Source organism: Akebia trifoliata, chromosome 8 (genome assembly GCF_017979445.1).
Source record: "Akebia trifoliata isolate Shusen 1 chromosome 8, ASM1797944v1, whole genome shotgun sequence".
NCBI classification, from domain to species: Eukaryota; Viridiplantae; Streptophyta; class Magnoliopsida; order Ranunculales; family Lardizabalaceae; genus Akebia; species Akebia trifoliata.
This window is the reverse complement of record NC_141382.1, coordinates 49,825,418-49,844,074: the sequence shown is the minus strand read 5'-3', so window position 1 is coordinate 49,844,074 and position 18,657 is coordinate 49,825,418. Positions and strand designations below refer to the sequence as shown.

Genomic DNA, 18,657 nt, shown 5'->3' with positions numbered 1-18,657 from the left:
TCTGATAATTATCACGAAATATTAATTGTAGAAAGGCATCACTCTTTATCACAAATATAAATTATTCTGCTAATGGATCACTTTTCCTGCAAAATGTACAGTTTAATAACAATTAAAAGCCTTCCAATAGCAGCAGAACATTCATGTATATCAGCTTCTCAACTCCCATAACAATCTCAGAACTTCAAAAGATTCCAAGACAAATGACGGCATTACCAAAGAATTGTACACAAAATTCAGAGTGCATTACAAAGATTCATTGCTACCTACTTTAAATGAATGAAGAAAGTTAAGGACAATTAGAAGGGAACAAGAAATCAGTCGAAAAAGGTCCCAAAACAAATAAATTTTGATGCTGAGAGCTTTATCCAAAGAACTCTTACATTCATATTTGCCTCCATGATGATACTAAACCCTTTTGGCCACTTCTCTTGCGTTTATGCAGACAATCATTCATCATCGTAGGCCCAACAGACAAAAGAGCATATAGGGCCACTAAGAGCATCAATATACACATAACAAGTGAACCAAAGAAAACCCAATAGTCTTAACTTGGATTTATGCTGAAAGGCACGGAATTTAAATTTATTCTTCCCATCAGGATTGTCGAATAAGAGTCATACCGCATTACATAATCACACAACAGTTGGAGTAGAATGTAATTGATTGGTCACCACCTTGTTAATTGTCCCATTAGAGTGGCCAGCTTTGAAACTCCCATACTTCACAGGCTTCGGCTGAAACAGAGAGCAAAGCATCTTCTCCAAGCTCTGCGCCGTGTACTTCGCATACTTGCTAGCACTGGCGTCTTGCTCGACCAAAGGGCCATAGTTCTGCATATAGCTTCTGTAAACTGGAACAATAGCCTGCACTGCTAACTGGCACATCGTCTCCCTTAAATCTCTTTCCGACACAACCCAATTCGATTGCTTCTTATACATGTCATCAAAAGTTTCATTGAACGACTTCAGTCTCTTCTTGACAAGATCACGAGCCGTAGCTCTCCCGCCTGAGAACGTAATCAGACCTTCCCTGCTCAAAAGAGCCGGAAGTTTTCCCCAACTCTCTCTCAAATAGACCGCAGCGTAATACTCCTTGTACTGTTCATGTTCTCGCAGCCAAACATCTCCCAACAGCTCACCTAGCTTTGTTCCCTTTAAATGCTTATAAAAATGCCAGTGATGGTTCATCATAAAGAGGTTGGCCAGGGTGGTATCCTCATAGGCCTTCGACCATGTCTCCAAGTTCAGCTCAATTGCCTTTATTATATTCAAGACCGCATCGTTAAGGAGCCTCTCTTGGAATTTCTCTTTTTTCCAATTACGATGAATGACCAGAACCTGAGTAAGGATTGGCCTATAATTGTCTCCAAGCAACCTATTACAGTAATCTGTTATAAAGCTCACAAGCCTCGGAACACTTCCATCCGAAGGAGGGGGAGTGTTCCTCTGCAATTCCACTTGAACTAAAAGTTCCCAGAAAATCTCACAAGCCCCATCGATAACCCTCTTGATGAGATCCCTCGTCAGGTTTTGGATTTCAATGCACGGTTTCCCTCCAAACAGACGGTTAAAATCCAACCTCAGTTTATTCAAAGAATCGAAGATTTCCAAAAGCTTTAAGAGTTTAATGGGGTCCTTTTTACTCTCCGAAACCATCTTCCCGAATTGGAGAAAATCGAGAATACCAGCTTGGGCTGCTATCTTCGCGAAGCAGTCCATCCAAATATCAAGTCCAATCTTCTCAAACACATCGTTGCAGAGTTTGTACTCGGCCTCGAACAAGTGCTTCACGGCAAACTCCAAATGCTTACCCCACTGAGCTATGTAACCCTCTATGCTCTGCACATTATTAAATTCGGAGATTGAGATCTCGAGGTAATCAAGATTGAGAGCTTGTAAGCTTGCCTTAACATTCAAGCTACGGACCTCGACATAGATAGAGATGCATTTCTCGAGTCGGTCATTAGCAGTTAATCTCTCAATAATGGCTTGTAGCTTATAAATTACATGTACGGGTAATGGAGACGGAGCAATGCAGTCTTGCGATCCATCCAAGGATGACATGGCGAGAGGAACACTGTTTTCGGTCAAGAGCCGCCGAAATTCAATTTCCAATTTATCTAAAGCAGCATTGAGAAGCCCACCGTCGAGGTGGGCACGCTCATCGTCCCGAAGAGTGTTCAATGACTTTTTCATATTTGAGATAAACCGATCATCTGCAACAGAATTATCCTCGAGATACTCGACAATATCCTCCAACCATTGAATTGCTAACCCACAATTATCAGCAAGAAACCTCAACGCCTCCTCAAGGCGTTTGAGTACCGAAAGGTACCCAGAGAGGTCGGACCGTGGATCCGACAAAAGAGAGTTCTCGAGCCCATGGACAGCATCGAAGACTTTCAGAACTGCAGCTGCAGGGCCCACCGCCCGGTCAATGTGGCCGCCGACCGCAACCAGAGCCTCCTTTTGTGCTCGGATTGGACGGACTGCAGCTTCTAAAGATGGCAATCTTTGGTTAATTTCATCAAATCTTGGCCCAGCTTTCTCTAGAGCAAAAGCAAGAGCTTTCGATTTCTCCAAACTCATCTTCAATGACTTCCTAGCCGCCACAAGATTCTCGATTCTCTTCGCCGCCATTATGATTCCAAAACCCTAACCCAAACCACCACGACCACAACAGACTGATCCAAATAACTTAACCCTAACCCTAGAACCAGAAACAACAACTCAAACTGCTTGTCAGGTTCTAACAATTAAGCAAGATTACAAAATCAAGCTTTCAAATTTTCCTTCGTTTCTTATCATTTCTTTCTCCCAAATTTATCGATGAAGTGTTCTTATCCGGGAGTGATAGAGAAACCAATGCCCATATTCTAAATTAACACTCTTTTCCAACCAAACTAACACCAAATCGAGCAGAAATCAAGATAACCAGATTCAATTATTCAAACCAAACACAACTACCTAAGCAACTACGCTTTCAAGAAAATAAAACAAAAGTGAGATCGAGATAAAGAGATAGATGAACTCACTTCACTTCGAGTTCTAGGGTTTTTGATGTATCTTCGTCTCTGTGATTCAAATCGAACCTCTTCTTAGAGTTCAGAAAGCAGTGTGTCGAAATGTCAAATCTGAAAAGGTTTTGCTTCATTTTCTTTTTCTCTTTTTTTTCTTTTTTTCTTTTAGGGTTTTATTAACTGTGAAACAAAAACAAACAAACAAAAAAACAAAGAACCCAAAAAATAACTAATAAATCTGAAACTGAAAAGAAACTGCTTTTCCAAGTCTCTCTCCTGAAAATGATGCTGAACTGACTTCCTTGGACACTGCGCTGACGTGGCAATATTGAGAGAACCGTAGATTTTTCTCCTTGTTAAAAATGTTCCTCCTTTATACACTAGAAATGATGATTTAGCAAATATTAGATATTTATTACAACTTTAAGACAACAATGGTTAAAATGATGCTAAAAAAATCTATAATAATTTATGAAATTATATAGAAATTATTCGCAATCTTTTCAAGTATAAAAGTAATTTAAACCCCATTAAACCAATATCGGATCCCACACATATTGCACCCTTTAGGGGCGGAGTTAGGATTTTCTTTTAGTGGGGACAAACTTATAATTAATTTGGAGGAAGATGAGGGAGTGGGGGGTAACAAGGTCAAACAGGCCATGTTAGTAATTCAAAATGTAGGGGAATCTCAAATTTAAATATAAATTCAAGAGTATCTAAAATGCCCAAAAAAATTTAGTGGGGGCAATTGCCCCCATTGCTATGAATCGTGTTGGAGTGACCTCATTAAGAGACACACGATGAGAAAATACATCTACAAGCAATCGCGCACCACCACGTCAAGATGTCCCCCCACTGAGGTCACTCTAGCATTAATCAATTGCTATGCACAAATATTATAATTCAAACTAGAGGTGGCTGGCTTTATTGGTTAAGGTACCAAGCATGCAAAACTGTAATAAGTTTGTAGTTTCAATTCTTGTAGATTTTGATATTAGTTTTAAAATAAATGGATTGAAGCCAACAGAATTATTAACAAGTATCTATCCAATTCTCAACAACTTTGAAAAATATCTTAGACTTGCAAAGCTTAAAATTGTATATTTACAGAAGAAAACAATATTGTCTCTCCATGTCGTTCAACAATAGCCTCGCTAAGTTGAATATTTAGCTAACAAAAGAAATTATAAATTCATTTTGCTTAAGTTCAAAAATTTAGCTTGTTCATTAAAGGTTGTTTGAAATAAAATCAACATTTTAGAACATAAAGATTAATAAAATGATCAGTACCAATCTTTTTGGATAAGTGCCAACTTAGCTAAATTGGTAGGGTGTGTGGAGTGTTGATCCTTCAAATCTTGCTAAAGTTCATCAACTAACCCCTTGGCCCCTGTTTGCTCATAAAAATAATAAAAAATAAAGATTAATAAAATAAAAATGGGCTTTGAAATAAATCATTTGGACACTGAACTGACGTGGAGGTACATGTAGAATGATAGATGCTTACGACTTGTATCTCGAGGAAAAGCATCTATGGTTCCATGCACACATCCACATCAGCTTAGTGTCTTACGCAATCACTTCAACATTTTCCTAAAATATTATAGTCCCAATGCATGAAAGCATAGTCAATGGGGCAGTCCATGTATATATATATACACACACACATCCCCAAGCTTGATTCACCCACAAGTATGTGGCACTATTTATGAGCTGGTTTCAATTTCAAACATATATATATATATTTCTTTTATGTATATAAATATTTACTATTGTAATGAGTTAAGGTAGAGTAGAAGTGGGTTGACACCAAAATTTGAGTGACCATAAATTCCCTCACTTTTATATTTAGATTTAATATAATCAGGGATATTTTAGTAAAAAAATCAAGAAAATTGCAGCTGACTACTATTATATAATTATGTTGGTTAGTTTTCAAAATTACAAGAATATTATTTTTACTATTTAATCTTCAAAAATCCTTTAGTCAATATTTTAAATACAAATAAATTCTTTCGATCCATGAGCAAGGGGAATTAATGCTCATACTAAGTATTGAACTCACGACCTATAGGCGTTAACCGCTTATTAGTGCATAATTACCATTGAGCCAACCACTCGGGATATAATATAGTTATAATCTTTTATAAATAAAAGTAGAATGATAATCTGACGCTCTTTTTTTTTTCAAACACTCCCAAACATGGCAGTTACATAACCATAAATCTTTTTCTTGCGTATCCCGATGCAAATGATCTACAGTTTGGCGATGGGGCATTTGAAAAAAAGAGCGCCAGATTATCACGACTAAATAAAGCTATAATATAAGTTATCGGACTAATCGAGCAACTAGACAAACCTATCTCCCTAGCTCAAGCCTGGCACTAAACATGATTCGACCCTAACATGGTGGCTTGGTTTGATTATTAAGGTGGCTGGTAACACCATCCAAATCCATTTCAGGTACATGAACATCCGAATCCGAAACCTGGCCCTTGACAGCTTTAGAACTTGGATGTCTTCCAATTTCCAACAGAACGTAGTCGTGGGCCAGACCTTTTAAGTATGAATTTGTATTGGAGTAGGCCTTGGGCTCGGACCTACTAAAAAGTTAACTAACAACTTACACTTCCTTCGACCATATCAAGTTTGGGACTAGAACCCTTAATGGATCGGATTCAGATCACAGCCAAAACCCAATCAGGTGTATCCAAGCCTCCAAGGCTGGCAAGGATTAAGGTTCTGATTAAGATCCAATTCGGTAACTTATTGAATCAGTTTTGGATCAACCGAATTCCAATCCGGTTAATTATATCACATTAGTAGGTGCCATGTACAAAGTCATATGTATTACAAAAAATGATATTTAAAACATAATAAATGCCTTTTTGTAATTTAAAATATTAATAGAAGTGATTTTGAAGATAACATAATAAAAGGGTCTTTTTATAATCTTAAAAACTCATTAACGAGGTTATAGGTTCGTAGGAATGTAATTTTATTTTTGTATTTTTGTATTTTTTTGACCTTGATAATAATGAGGTTAAATATAAATATGGTGGTAGTTTAGGTAGACCAAATTTTGGTATCAAATAACACTATTTGGCCTTCTCTCATTATAATCGGTCAAAAGTCCACTTCAGTTCGATTTGACGAAAATAGAAGGATTTAACGACAAAAAATTAATCCTTCTGCCTTTTTCACCTATTCATGAAAGAGTCCAAAATTTTAATTTTTTTCTTCTCTATTTCTAATTTTTATATATTAAAAAAAAAATTAGTTAATAATTTTTCCCACATTTCTAATTTTAATAATAATGATTTTAAGGACTTTTGGGGTATGAACAACTCCACCAGACTAGTGGTTCTTAGACAAACTTATGTTTGATATGTTGGTGAGCCCAATTATGAATCAACCCATCTTATAGAATACGTGGGCCTAGTGCATGGCTTGGATCTATTGGAGTTGTGGCCTTGTGGGAGACTCACTGCAAACTCTTGGGCCCAACTATCATGAGTTAGTGCAATTTATACCTTTAGAGCTTCTTTGAAATTTAGATGGATGTAAGGAATTTTTTGCAATCTTACAACAACAAAAAAAAAAAAAGGAATCCACCCTAAAATTTTACATTGATATTTGAAACTTTAAACATCCTTCAATTCATACGGTTTGGAGAACAAATTTTTGTGGTTGAATCAACAGTTTCTCAATCCTGATCAGTCCAAAGATTATGATTTGATTTGTCAAGTCAATCCACCCAAATTGGTTCAAATTGATCCAACGTCCATATTGGCATAACTCATTTAAGTTCTTAAAAAATCATTTTATTATATTAAAAACCCAAAATCTATTCAACGTGACCGATTCAACCAAGTAAGATTAGAGAGCGATCGAATCATGGGGGGTTCAATTTTATATCTTGAATTCTCCGAGATCTCTTGGATCAATCAAATCACGATAAAATTTGAGAATTGGGCTTCGATCCGGTTCACGCCCGGTTCGTCCTTCTCCCTACCCCTACCCCTAAATCTTAAAACTATATTATATCTATAATCCAAAAATTAAAACCCTTCTAATAAGAACCCAAACTGTTACCTTGATGTTTGAGTCCCTAAACATTCCTTTGAGGGCATAAACATGTCTAGGTTCATTTCCCTATCATTCTCTAGTTATTTGGGATCAGTTATATTAAAATTACTGTAAGTGTCCTTTGTGTGTCACCAAATTCGCCACTTTAATGCACTCCTCATGGAGATTGTACTTAAAGATATTTATTATTTTATTTATTGGCAAACATGTTCCTCGGTACTTGAGTTGGGTTTGCTTGGATCACTCGCTTATATTATATATTTTACAAAAGAGGATACAGCAGAGATTAGCCTTCTTAGGGCTTGTAAGGGAAATGGGGAATCAAATCATGTTTTTCCTCACTTTTTATCTTATAAGATGATCTTTTTGGGATCTTGGATCATGGCCTTGTGTTCCCTTGCCTTGTCACACTCTTACTTCAATGTTTATTATAATTCAAACAATTTCTCCTCCTATTATTATTATGTTTTTCCTATTAATGTAACATGTCAAAATCTTCAGCAGAATCAGCATAATATCTTGATCTACATATTTCCCAAAATAAGAATTTTCCCATTAATTGCCCATGATGCATATCTCAAGGTGGACTATGTGCAAGGTCGATCTAGGATTTTGCCCATGTGGAGCAACCAAGAGTTGAAAAAAAAATTTGTGAGGACAATTAAGGGCGAAACAAAAATAGTAGTGGGGGCAATTAAAAGTGAAAAAAATAATAATATGTAGGGGCAATAATGGTAAAAAAAATATTTATCCTCAGCTAAAATCTGTCACAATAACTCACTAATCCATTGAATTTAAAAAATTTTATGAGCCCCACAACCCCCACGATAAATCCGCCCGAGTATGTGTGGTTGGATGCATTCCTATTTTTTACCCATATACATTGGCATAGAGATGTCTATTGATACTTGAACACATTGTGCTAAAGGCCTACTGGAAACTTCATTGTTGTAAAATTTAGGCACATTTACGTACATTCGACTTTAAATCTTTTGGATAAGGTATTGATAATGATGATGGTGGCCGTGGATCTTTTAACAAAATGTTATGGTTTGTAAAACTTGATGTTATTGGTTAGAAGGAAGTATTGTTCATCATTTAACACAGTATTCGAAGGTCGAACTATAAAACCCTAGTTATATTTCTTGAGGTATATATTTTTCTAGTCGATGAAAGGGTTTAATTTGTAATTGCAAGTTTTCTCTTCATAGTGAAATTAATGTGATCTGTAGACTTACCTCAATCTTGAAGGAACCACATAAAATTTTTGTGTTCTGTATATGATTGCACCTTAATTTTTCTTCTAACTCTCCAATGCTTCTAATTGAAAATCAATTAGTTTGAATTCATGTTCTAAATGATGTTTTTTTTTTTTTTAAATGATCAAATTTGCCATTGTTAAATCTCTTTTGTGATTGTTATATTACATCTCAAGAAATGTAGTGCACTGCTCAAGATCTTTTGCAAGGATAATTCTGATTAGTATTTATAAATCATAATCAGACATCTAAGTTTCCATTTCATTGGAGTATTGACTTGAGGATTGGAGAGTTATATACCTGAGAATTCACCAACCTAACTTTGATATGCATTTGGAGGGGATATGTGGTTGACAACTATGATATTTGTTTGAGTCGTGAGAATTTGATATTATTTTTCAGACGCCCCCATCACAAAATTGTAAATCGTTTGTTTTCAGATACACAAGAAAAAGATTTATGATTTTGTAACTGTCAACTCAGGAAGTTTATCAGGGGCATCTGAAAAAAGAGTATTAGATTATCATTCGTCTATTTACTTCTAATGTACCCAACAATCGTGCAACAATGCTTGTTACCTTTTTGGAATCACTTCTAGGAGACATTCTCTGGCTATTTCCACACCAACTTTTAATATGAACACCCTGAGATGTTTACTAATTCTTAGTTGATATCATATGAATTAAGGTGTTCTTAGTAAAAATTAATTAGGTGTGGTAATAGAAGCTTTCTATTTTAAGTCAACCCAAATAATTTATCTTCCCCAAAAATTCACATTGACGAAAAGGTTGGGCACCTCGATAATGCTCTTCGCCACCTAGGGTTGTAGTATGTTCGAAGGGTTGACCATTCATCATTAACGCGTTATCATTGAATTTGACTTCTTATCAATGTTAAGATAAGGCTTTATAATAAAGATTCAATGGCTGTGATGTGTCCCCTACGTGGGACCCACTGATGAGAATCCAACGTGACAAGCACGTTCACTAGCTGTTTGGAAAAGACTATGTTATAATATGTATGGTGTAATGTTTACTATTAGTTGTTAATCTATTTATTTTTTGGATTATGGTGACGTTTTGAAGGCATGTGATGGGTTTCAGACTCAGAGACAAAAACAACCAAAACTACCACTCTGGAAGCACTTCTAAAAGGTTTTCGTCCCATTAATTTAATGAGTTTTAATGGTCACTTTCATTGGATGCTACGTGGGAGCCGTCCTTCTATTAAAGTTAAACAAAGCCTCCCTTTCTCTTACACTTATGCTTATGTTTCTAGATTATATAAATCTAAATAGACATCTCAGCTATATTGTCCTTAATGCACCTTATTTTTTATTTTGATGCTTTGTTCTCACAATAAAAGAGAATGTTAAAGGAGTGTTTGCGTTGGACTGTTAGAATTTGATTCTAAACTTTGATTTTGGATTGGTAAAAAGAATGGGACATGTTGCTGACATACACTTACTAGTAACTCGAAATTCACACCACAGGGAAATGGTTGTAAATGACTTGAATCTCGAGATTTGAAAGTTGACCTATTTAGTCAAATTCAAATATCGAGGGGGTGGCTCAACGGCGATTTCGGATCCAATGAGCGATAAGAGTCCGTAGGTTGTGAGTTCGATACTTAGAATGAGTAGTATTTCATTGGGTCCACTCGTGAGGGCGCACCCTCACTTACCCAGTGCGTGTGATGTGAGGGTGTTCACGTGCTCGGGGGAGGGACCCATATGCCTTGGCTCTAGCCCTGACTCTTTGGATCCCCCTAGTTGGACGTAAGTTCAGACACCCCTATCATAAATAAATAATGATTGATATCTAACTAAAAGCATGATTCATTAATGGGACAAGATCAAGATCCAATGTTTTGTCCAACATGTTATGTAAAACTATGGTTTGAAATTTTGGAATGGACCGATTTTTAGAGGAGAATCTCCTTACCATAGTAATCATCCTTGTAAAAAGTCAACCCATTTTGAAACTTCTAACCTCACGTCAATTTACAAAATATGTTGGATCTTGACCCTACCCTTTCGTTAATATGACAGCTAAAGTCATATAAAGTCAAAGAAAGCATTATTGACACGATAATAACGAAAAAGAACTTATCATAAAACTTCTTAAAAGTGAGAATAAACATTGAACCTGTAAAAGACGTACAAATTACTTATTTAGGTTCAATAAACCATCTATTAAATATAGTGCATGAATTCACCTTAACAAATCATATTTCCTTGGTAGGTATCACACTAGTATTAAAGATGGAGGTGAAACCTTAAGTTGAGTTGATTACCACGGAAATCTCAAGATGTCAGATTGAAGAAAAAATCTCACACAAATTTCATAATTCAATTATAGAAATCTATTTTCAGAGAAAAATATTTTTTCACTCTAATATTTCTTGAAAATGATTTTAGAACCTATAATTAGAAATGACATTTCCACGGAAAGAAGACAAAGGAAATTTAAAAAAGCATATACTAAAATGTCTAAATTTAGTTGATTTTCAATTATGGGTCCACCGAGAATGATGCACCTTAGTAGCATTCTAGCTATGTTCACTTAATAAACTATGGGGAAAAAAAAAAAAAAGCCTCCAAAAGGTTCCCCAGTCCTCCAAATTCCTTGTTTCTGGATCTGGGAATGCTGTTGACTCTTCTTGTTTACACCATTTTTTAAACACCAAGAGAACAAAGTGTCGTTCCTCTGACTGCTACTCCATGGTGTTCTATCTTTTTCAGGGGTATTTATGTAATTTTATAAGTTTTTGATAATTATTTGGCAACCTCCATTCCCATTTTCGTTTCTTGCTGCGTACTCCTCGTTGGCCAGCTTATCCCCAGATACCAATTCCTACGCATGAAGCAAAGTGAAATCATACCTTACTTGGCGGTTGTTGAGTGCTTTTTAATGACTATAGTACCCAAATTTTACCATATAATTACAAATCACCACCCTTACACGATTTTTTCTTAAATAAATCAAAATAAGGTATTATTTACTATCATAAGTTATATTCTACACCCAATATATTTTGGATCAGCTCAAATCCATTTTGATTTGATTGGATAAAGGTGTACATATTAATAAAATACCTTGTTTATATCAAATTATGAGACAGGATTGAATTCTTAATATATGTGGTATTTATTGAAACTTGAATCCTTAATCTAGATCTAGACTTATGATATCGAAATGGAACAGATATCAAGTCCGATTCAATCCTCTAAGGCCTAACATTTTATTGGAGGATTCGACGAATCCAACTCGAACACAATTTTACTTTGATTCAAACAAGTTTTGGAGTCGAATAATCACTTTACAAGTCAGCCCCTTGAATTGACCCAAACAAGTTTTAATACTGAGTCAAGTTGAAGGTGATTTGGATTTCTGGAACTGGAGCTAAGTGGGTCAGCACCGACCCCATTCCCTTTCCGTAAATAGAAAAGCCCGAAACAGAAAGTACACCCCCCAACGGCTAATTCATGGCGGCCTTGCCTTTCCACTTTTAACTGTTAAGAAAACTAAGCAACCATTTTATACATTTATCCACCTTTCCCAATTCAGTGTTCATTTGTATCCTCATCTGTGATTTGTATTTCCTTGCATCCAAACAACCCCTTAATATTAAAATCGTAACAAGCAAGCTCTAATAAATTAAAGTCGTGTGACTCACATGCAGGCATGTTACAGGACAGAAGTTAACCAGAAGCAACAAAACCATAACATTTTTCAGGTGGAGGTGTTGATTTGACCACACAAGGCCACGTGGCCAATCTTTAGGTCCCACTGATTTATTAAATTTTCTTTTTGTTGGAAGGTTTCTGATCTATTTATGTTCAGTCTGATTGGTGATCATTCTTTCCAAGATTTGTGCCGTGAGAGTGATTTTTAGTCACTAGATTTTAACATATTTAAAATACCCGTTCCAATGGTTAAAACGCCACGTGGAATTTATTGTTAGCCCTACAGCTCCAGACGGAAAATAGGTACACATCAAAAAAAAAAACACCAACAAAACCATGTGATTTGAGCAGCTTTTGAGTCACCACGCGGACAGATCTGGTTTTAGATCGTAATAATCACGTTAAGGGCACTTTAGTAATTCAATATTAGCAGGTTGTTCCTTCTTTGTCTACATTTTTTTTTCTTTATTAGTAACGGTTTAGTGTAAAATTAGGGGCACCTGTAAATTATTAGCATTTAAGGAGTTAAAATTTAAATTTGCTTCTTTTGGAGGGTAACCCATCAAAATCATAATTGCAAAAAATCATCGACGATATTATCTATAAAAAATAATTAAAAAAAAAAAATTCTAGAGAAATCTATACCGATCCTTGAATTAAAGAATAATGATTTTCTAATGCCCCCCATTACCTTACACCGCCATCAGAAAATCATAGATAATTTGCCTTGGGATAAGTATAATCATAAATCTTTTTTCTTGTGTATAGCATATTTTAGAGAGGGCATCAGATTATCATGACTCAAAATTAAAATGTCCGACGATATATTGTTTATAAATTTATGTAAGACAGATTAATGTAAAAAATAAAAGATCTAAAATATGAAATAAACTAAATTGATTGGTATTGATGTCCTAAAATCCAAAATGACAAATACTTGATAAAAATTCTTAATTGTATTTTCTACGGTCCAACAACAAACCGCTGGGATGGGAGAAGAAACACATCTTTCCTAGTGATTATATTCTCTGGGGATTATCTTTCCATCTCAGCCACTGATTTTTCAAACTTTCTAACTCAATATATTATTTTTATAAAAAATAATGAAAATTAAAGTAGGCCAGACTAATATGAGCTATGTTGGGCGCACAAGACGTAAGCGAGGCGGGACACCTCCCGCAACTCTTGCGCGACCACTTTGAACAGCTAGCGTCGTTAAGGCTGCCTTACGTTTCTTGGCTTTTTGTGTTCCCTTCCCCATCGTATCGGGTATTCGTCGTAATCATCCGCATTCCTAACCCAACTTGCACACGATGCAACCTCCCAACACAAGAAAACCGATGTTAAGCCTTCCAAAGTGTTACACGTCATTTATACACAATATACTATTTCCACAAAGAAAAAAGTCTTACATGTCGAGTGGGCCCAAAAAAGTATTACACATCAAGGTCTTTGAGTGGTGACGTGTAGATATCTTCACACTTTGTATCGTTTTTTATACGTGGAGTTCGCATCAAATTCAGACTCCAGCGCACACGGCACATCTGTCTTTATATATCTCCTAATTCTATGGTCTCTCTTTCAGAGCCTCTTATCATCACCATTTCTCTCTCTCTCTGCACGCGTAAATCTCTCTTCTTCGTCGAATTCTGGTCTTTCAAGGACAAAAATGGGTCTAGAAATCGCAGAAGAATTCAGGCCAATTACACCTATACGAACAATACAAACCGTTACGCGGAATTACAACAACAATGGTGTCGAATTATCCGATCTGGAAGAATCGGTGGAATTGGATCTTGAAGGAGAGTGTCACACACCTAAGTCTGAAGATCAGTTGTTGAAGAAAACCCTAGTGTGTCCACCTGCTCCAAGGAAACCTCGACCAGTGAAGCGGAAATCCGAAATGCGGACTCAATTGTATTTCCAAGTTCCAAGCGATCTGAGTTCTGTCTTCTTTCCGATTCAGAACCAATCCAAGAAAATCAAAGCAGGCTGATTAATTTCTCGTTAATTTTGCTATTATCTTCTTATTTTATATTACAATCTTTCATGCAAAAATAATCATTTTTTGCTTGGTCGATCGATAATCGACCACCACGACTACAAATTCCTTTTTTTTTTTTTTTTTTTTGAATCTTATGTAGTTTGATTAGATGTAAATCTTTGTTTATTATGACAAAGAGATGAATTGGAAATTGGTTTCTGTTACAGAATTAATTCATGTTTTATGGTAATTCAGACCTTTTTATGTTATTTATTATGAGTTTTCTTTTATGTCTTTTTGATCTGATCTGAAATTAAGCAAATTAGACCTGTTTGGATCATTTTTTTTCCAGCGCAATACAATTGATTTTAACAGCTTATTTGAGCTGGAGTTTTTTATTTTGGACTGGCGATCCAAAATTAGCCATAGCCTCTCTCTCTCTCTCTCTTTTTTTTTTTTTTTCCTATTTTTTTCAGAGGAAATTAAATCAGATAATTTCTTTTTATTTTTACAAGTCTCGATATATTGGGCTCTTAGCTACATGATATGTTGTATTCGGTGGTGGTGATGTTGTTGATGGGCCCATGTAGATCTCTTGGGTCCAATTGAAATGATCTGGACCATTCGATCTGAGTCAGCTTCGTTTCTTCAAGATCTTTACCTTTTTAGTTCTACCTAAAAGATAGTGTTGGTGTGGTGGGTACATCTGACAGACAGATAAGCACTTTATCCTCTTTTGTTGTAAAAGTTGTATGAATCGAGTTTGGAAAAATAATTCTCAAAATTATTTTCTATTATTTTAAAATTTTCTAAGTTAGTCAAATTAAAAATTAAGGGAAACATCTATCCTTAAAAGTCCGAAATATTGTGAGGGAAAATACTAGGCTATCCATCAAATGAACCAAATCACATGTGGGGATAATTTAGAGAGCCGTTATTGGCACCCCAATTTTTACTTGTCACGCCCCAATTTATTAAATTATTTTTCACTCCTCCATTTAATGATTAAAATACACTCTTTGGGCATTACAAAGGTTTTACTCAGATTATAATCTCAACATTACAAATTCTTATAACACTCATTCAAACATTTTTAGTAGTTGTTTACGATTATTATGATTAGGCTCATGGTATAAAAATAGAAATCTAATTAAAAAAAACAAGAGCTTTCGTTGGCACTGCAATTTTTTTTTTCTTATTCTCAATCATTCACTTATTTTCTTTATTTTTAATCGGAGTGCCAATAACAGTTCTCTCTAATTTTAAAGAATAATGATGAATGTAGGTCATTGGTATGTGATTGATGTGGCAAGGGCACAAACAACATATCTTTTTCCTGTGTATCCTAAAGAAAAATATATATTGTTCTATGCCCTTACCACGTCGGCTGCGTACAAAAAATTGCGTACATTCATCACAAGTCAATTTTAAAGATGAAAAGTATAACAAGGCCGGATACTAAAATTGCAATGAAGTATTAAATAGTGATCTTCCCTTGTGCTCTATATGTGGCTCGATACCCTCAGGGTTTGTGTGATTGCCGACAATTCTTTTTTGGATAATGCCGAGGTAACATTGAAATGTACATTGTCGGAGACATTTTTTATGTGAATGTGTGTCAGAACCATAAATGATTTCATCGAGATATGTGTCAGATCTCGATGAAATCATTTATGATTCTGACACACATCCACATAAAAAATGTCTCAACTATATGTATTTCAATGTTACTTTAGCACGACTCTTCTTTTTTCTAGTGAATATGGATTTGTCAGGAAAATGGTCAGGTAAAAAATGAAGATAGATTCTATTTCCACACCAACTTTTGCTAACACCACCCCAAATGTGTGCTAAGTCCTTGGTGATTTACATATGAATTGGGGTGGCAATAGAATCTCACAAAATGAATCTCGTGGATAATGAATTCTGCCTTTGCTTGTATTAATAAAAATTGAAAAGAGAAAATTTTGAATTCATTGAATCAATTTGAAATTTAACCAAATTCACTCTGCTAGATTGGATATTGAGCCCAATCCAACAGACCTAGCTAATATAGTGGTAACACCAAAAACCTTGTCCACCATCAATCCTAAAATGTTATTTATGACCTCTTGTATCGTGTGTACATTCCATTCAAAAGTTTTGATGATGAGTAGTGATAATCTGATTACCCCATATAGCACAGTTCAATCAACTCTCCTAATGTGACAAGTTCAAAAACCGTAGATCTATATGCATCGAGATATACAATTCCCTTGGGATACACATTTTTATGGGAAAATGTAGTTTTGTATCCTGAGGCATACCGATCTACCATTCCGAATTTGTCATGTCAGGAAAGTCAATTAAATGTGTCATGTGGGGTAGTTAGATTATCACGATTCTTTGATAATCTCTCGTTCCATATGCCACAACAAACAATCAAATGGGGTCGATTTTCATAAAGTTACTCCCCTAGATACAAAGGTTTGTGAATACGAACATCGAAGCAAAGACAAATGTACCTAGAAAAGCACCCAAATTCAATCTAAAGCACTATGCATGAGCAAATGATTGCTTGACTCCCCGTTAGCATTTATATGGAACAAATGATCAGTGGTAATAATATAGTTAACCATACCATTGAGACTCTTGGTTACGAGCACAAACCCTCCATTCCTTGACCAAGGGAGAGATTGGAATAAGGTCGATTAAGATGATTAGCTTAGTAACAATTTGGCCCTACAGCGTATTGTACTTTGTTCCGTTCCAAAGTCCAGGGATAATTCATTGTGTAAAATAATCTATGAAACATTTAAATAGACACTTTCATTTTTAATTTAATTTTTTGAAAATTAAATAGGATCTAGGCAAAGCCCCAAAGGGTTACGATCTAACGTAGGAGTGCCCTAAAATATCATTTCTTACAATTTCTTTTAATTCGAAAGAAAAATCATTAGGAAACAAAGAAACAATAAAAACATGAGGGGTAAAAGCGGAAAGGAAATATATTGCCTTGTTGCCTTCTTTGCAACATAAATCCATATTGACCTCCACGAATTGTTGCATAATTATCTTCTAAACAAGCTCTTTTTTTCTTCGATAATCGAAACGATTGTCATTCTATGGAAATCAAGGATAATTCTTGATTATATCTTAAAAAGAATTGATTCTTTATTGGCACATTAGAATATATATATATATATATATATATATGGGTTAGAAGATTTGGAATGGGTTGATTTTTTTTTTTTTTTTGTGAGGATGATCTCTATGGTGAGGAGACCGTTCTTACAAAAAATCAGCCAATTGTGAAACTTTTAACCCCAATGTATAAGTTGAAGAATCATGGACCGTCATTATTTATAAATCACTATATATATGGGTTAGAAGATTGTGCCAAACATTTTTCAATATATGGGTTAGAAGATTTGGAATGGGTTGATTTTTTTTGTGAGGATGATCTCTATGGTGAGGAGATCGTCCTTACAAAAAATCAGCCAATTCTAAAACTTTTAACTCCAATGTATAAGTTGAAGAATCATAAACCGTCATTATTTATAAATCACTTTTTATAAGGTTAGAAGTCTCATAATGGGCTGATAGATATCATCCTCACAAAAATCAACTAATTCCGAAACTTCTAGCTAACTCATGTAGGGCCTTTGAACGCTTTCCTCTCTCTATATATAACATAATTATAAGCAATATGGTCATGGGCATGTGACATTGGGAGGCATTCCTTAAGATTCCGTAGAGGAACCAATTCATACGAAGCTTGTATTCATGGTTTTAAATCTAAGACTACACTGACTACTTGGGAGAGTCACTACAAGGTCGAGTGCTACTGGGCTAGAATCGTCAATCGCATAAACTATATTTCTGAGTTCCAAGATGCTTCTTTTGATATTCTAATAATATCACCCGATTTAATGAAAACTCTACCAAGTCAACTTGTTATTGTGTTTTTTATGTGAAATAATTGTTTATAAATGAAAACTTAAGGTTATGTGATTGAATATTCATCAATCAATCTTATAATATTAAAACATTACAGTTATCCAATTATATATTTTAATAGAGATTTATATTGAATGTTATCCAATTCGTTTCTTCTAGTCCGAACTATAAACTAGTATGAAACGAACCAGTTCGCGGTACAGGTTGTATTGGATTTGTAAAATCCAGCGAACACGAACCATTTTGATCAGGTTAGGTGAACCAAAGCATGAAATTCGGTAAAACCATCAATTTGGTTCGTTCAACCAAATGTTTTTTTAATTGATTTTTATTTTTTTCATTGTTCACATTTTAAAAATAAATTATTTTACTAATTTATTTCTATCTAACTTAATATTTTTTATTATTATAATTGTAATTATAACTTGTATACTTGAATTATATATATGCACTAACGAACCAGGTAGGACATCAAAGAGAACCCAAAAACGAATTTTCTCTACCTAACCCTATGGAAAGAGTTCATTTTAGATTGGCAAACTAAGAACTTCGAACCTAAATTTGAATCGATGGAACACACAAATCAGGTACCATTAATTTGGCCTTTTGGAGACAAAATGACTCAGAAGAGTGAACACGATTTTTACATGGCCGAACAAGAAAATATGTGATA

At 35.0% G+C, this 18,657-nt stretch overlaps 1 protein-coding gene across 1 annotated transcript; it reads right to left on the bottom strand.

Annotated features, from left to right (window-relative positions):
• Nucleotides 1-146: 146 nt before the first annotated feature.
• Nucleotides 147-3,235, bottom strand: LOC147397520 (exocyst complex component EXO70A1-like). Its single transcript, XM_086449245.1, has one exon. It carries the CDS (start codon nt 2,640-2,642, stop codon nt 636-638), a length of 2,007 nt encoding a protein of 668 aa, XP_086305371.1. The 5' UTR covers nt 2,643-3,235; the 3' UTR covers nt 147-635.
• Nucleotides 3,236-18,657: the final 15,422 nt, after the last annotated feature.

Bases quoted from the DNA above. Each gene is read 5' to 3' on its own strand.
- LOC147397520 (XM_086449245.1), bottom strand. From the start codon at position 2,642: ATGGCGGCGAAGAGAATCGAGAATCTTGTGGCGGCTAGGAAGTCATTG.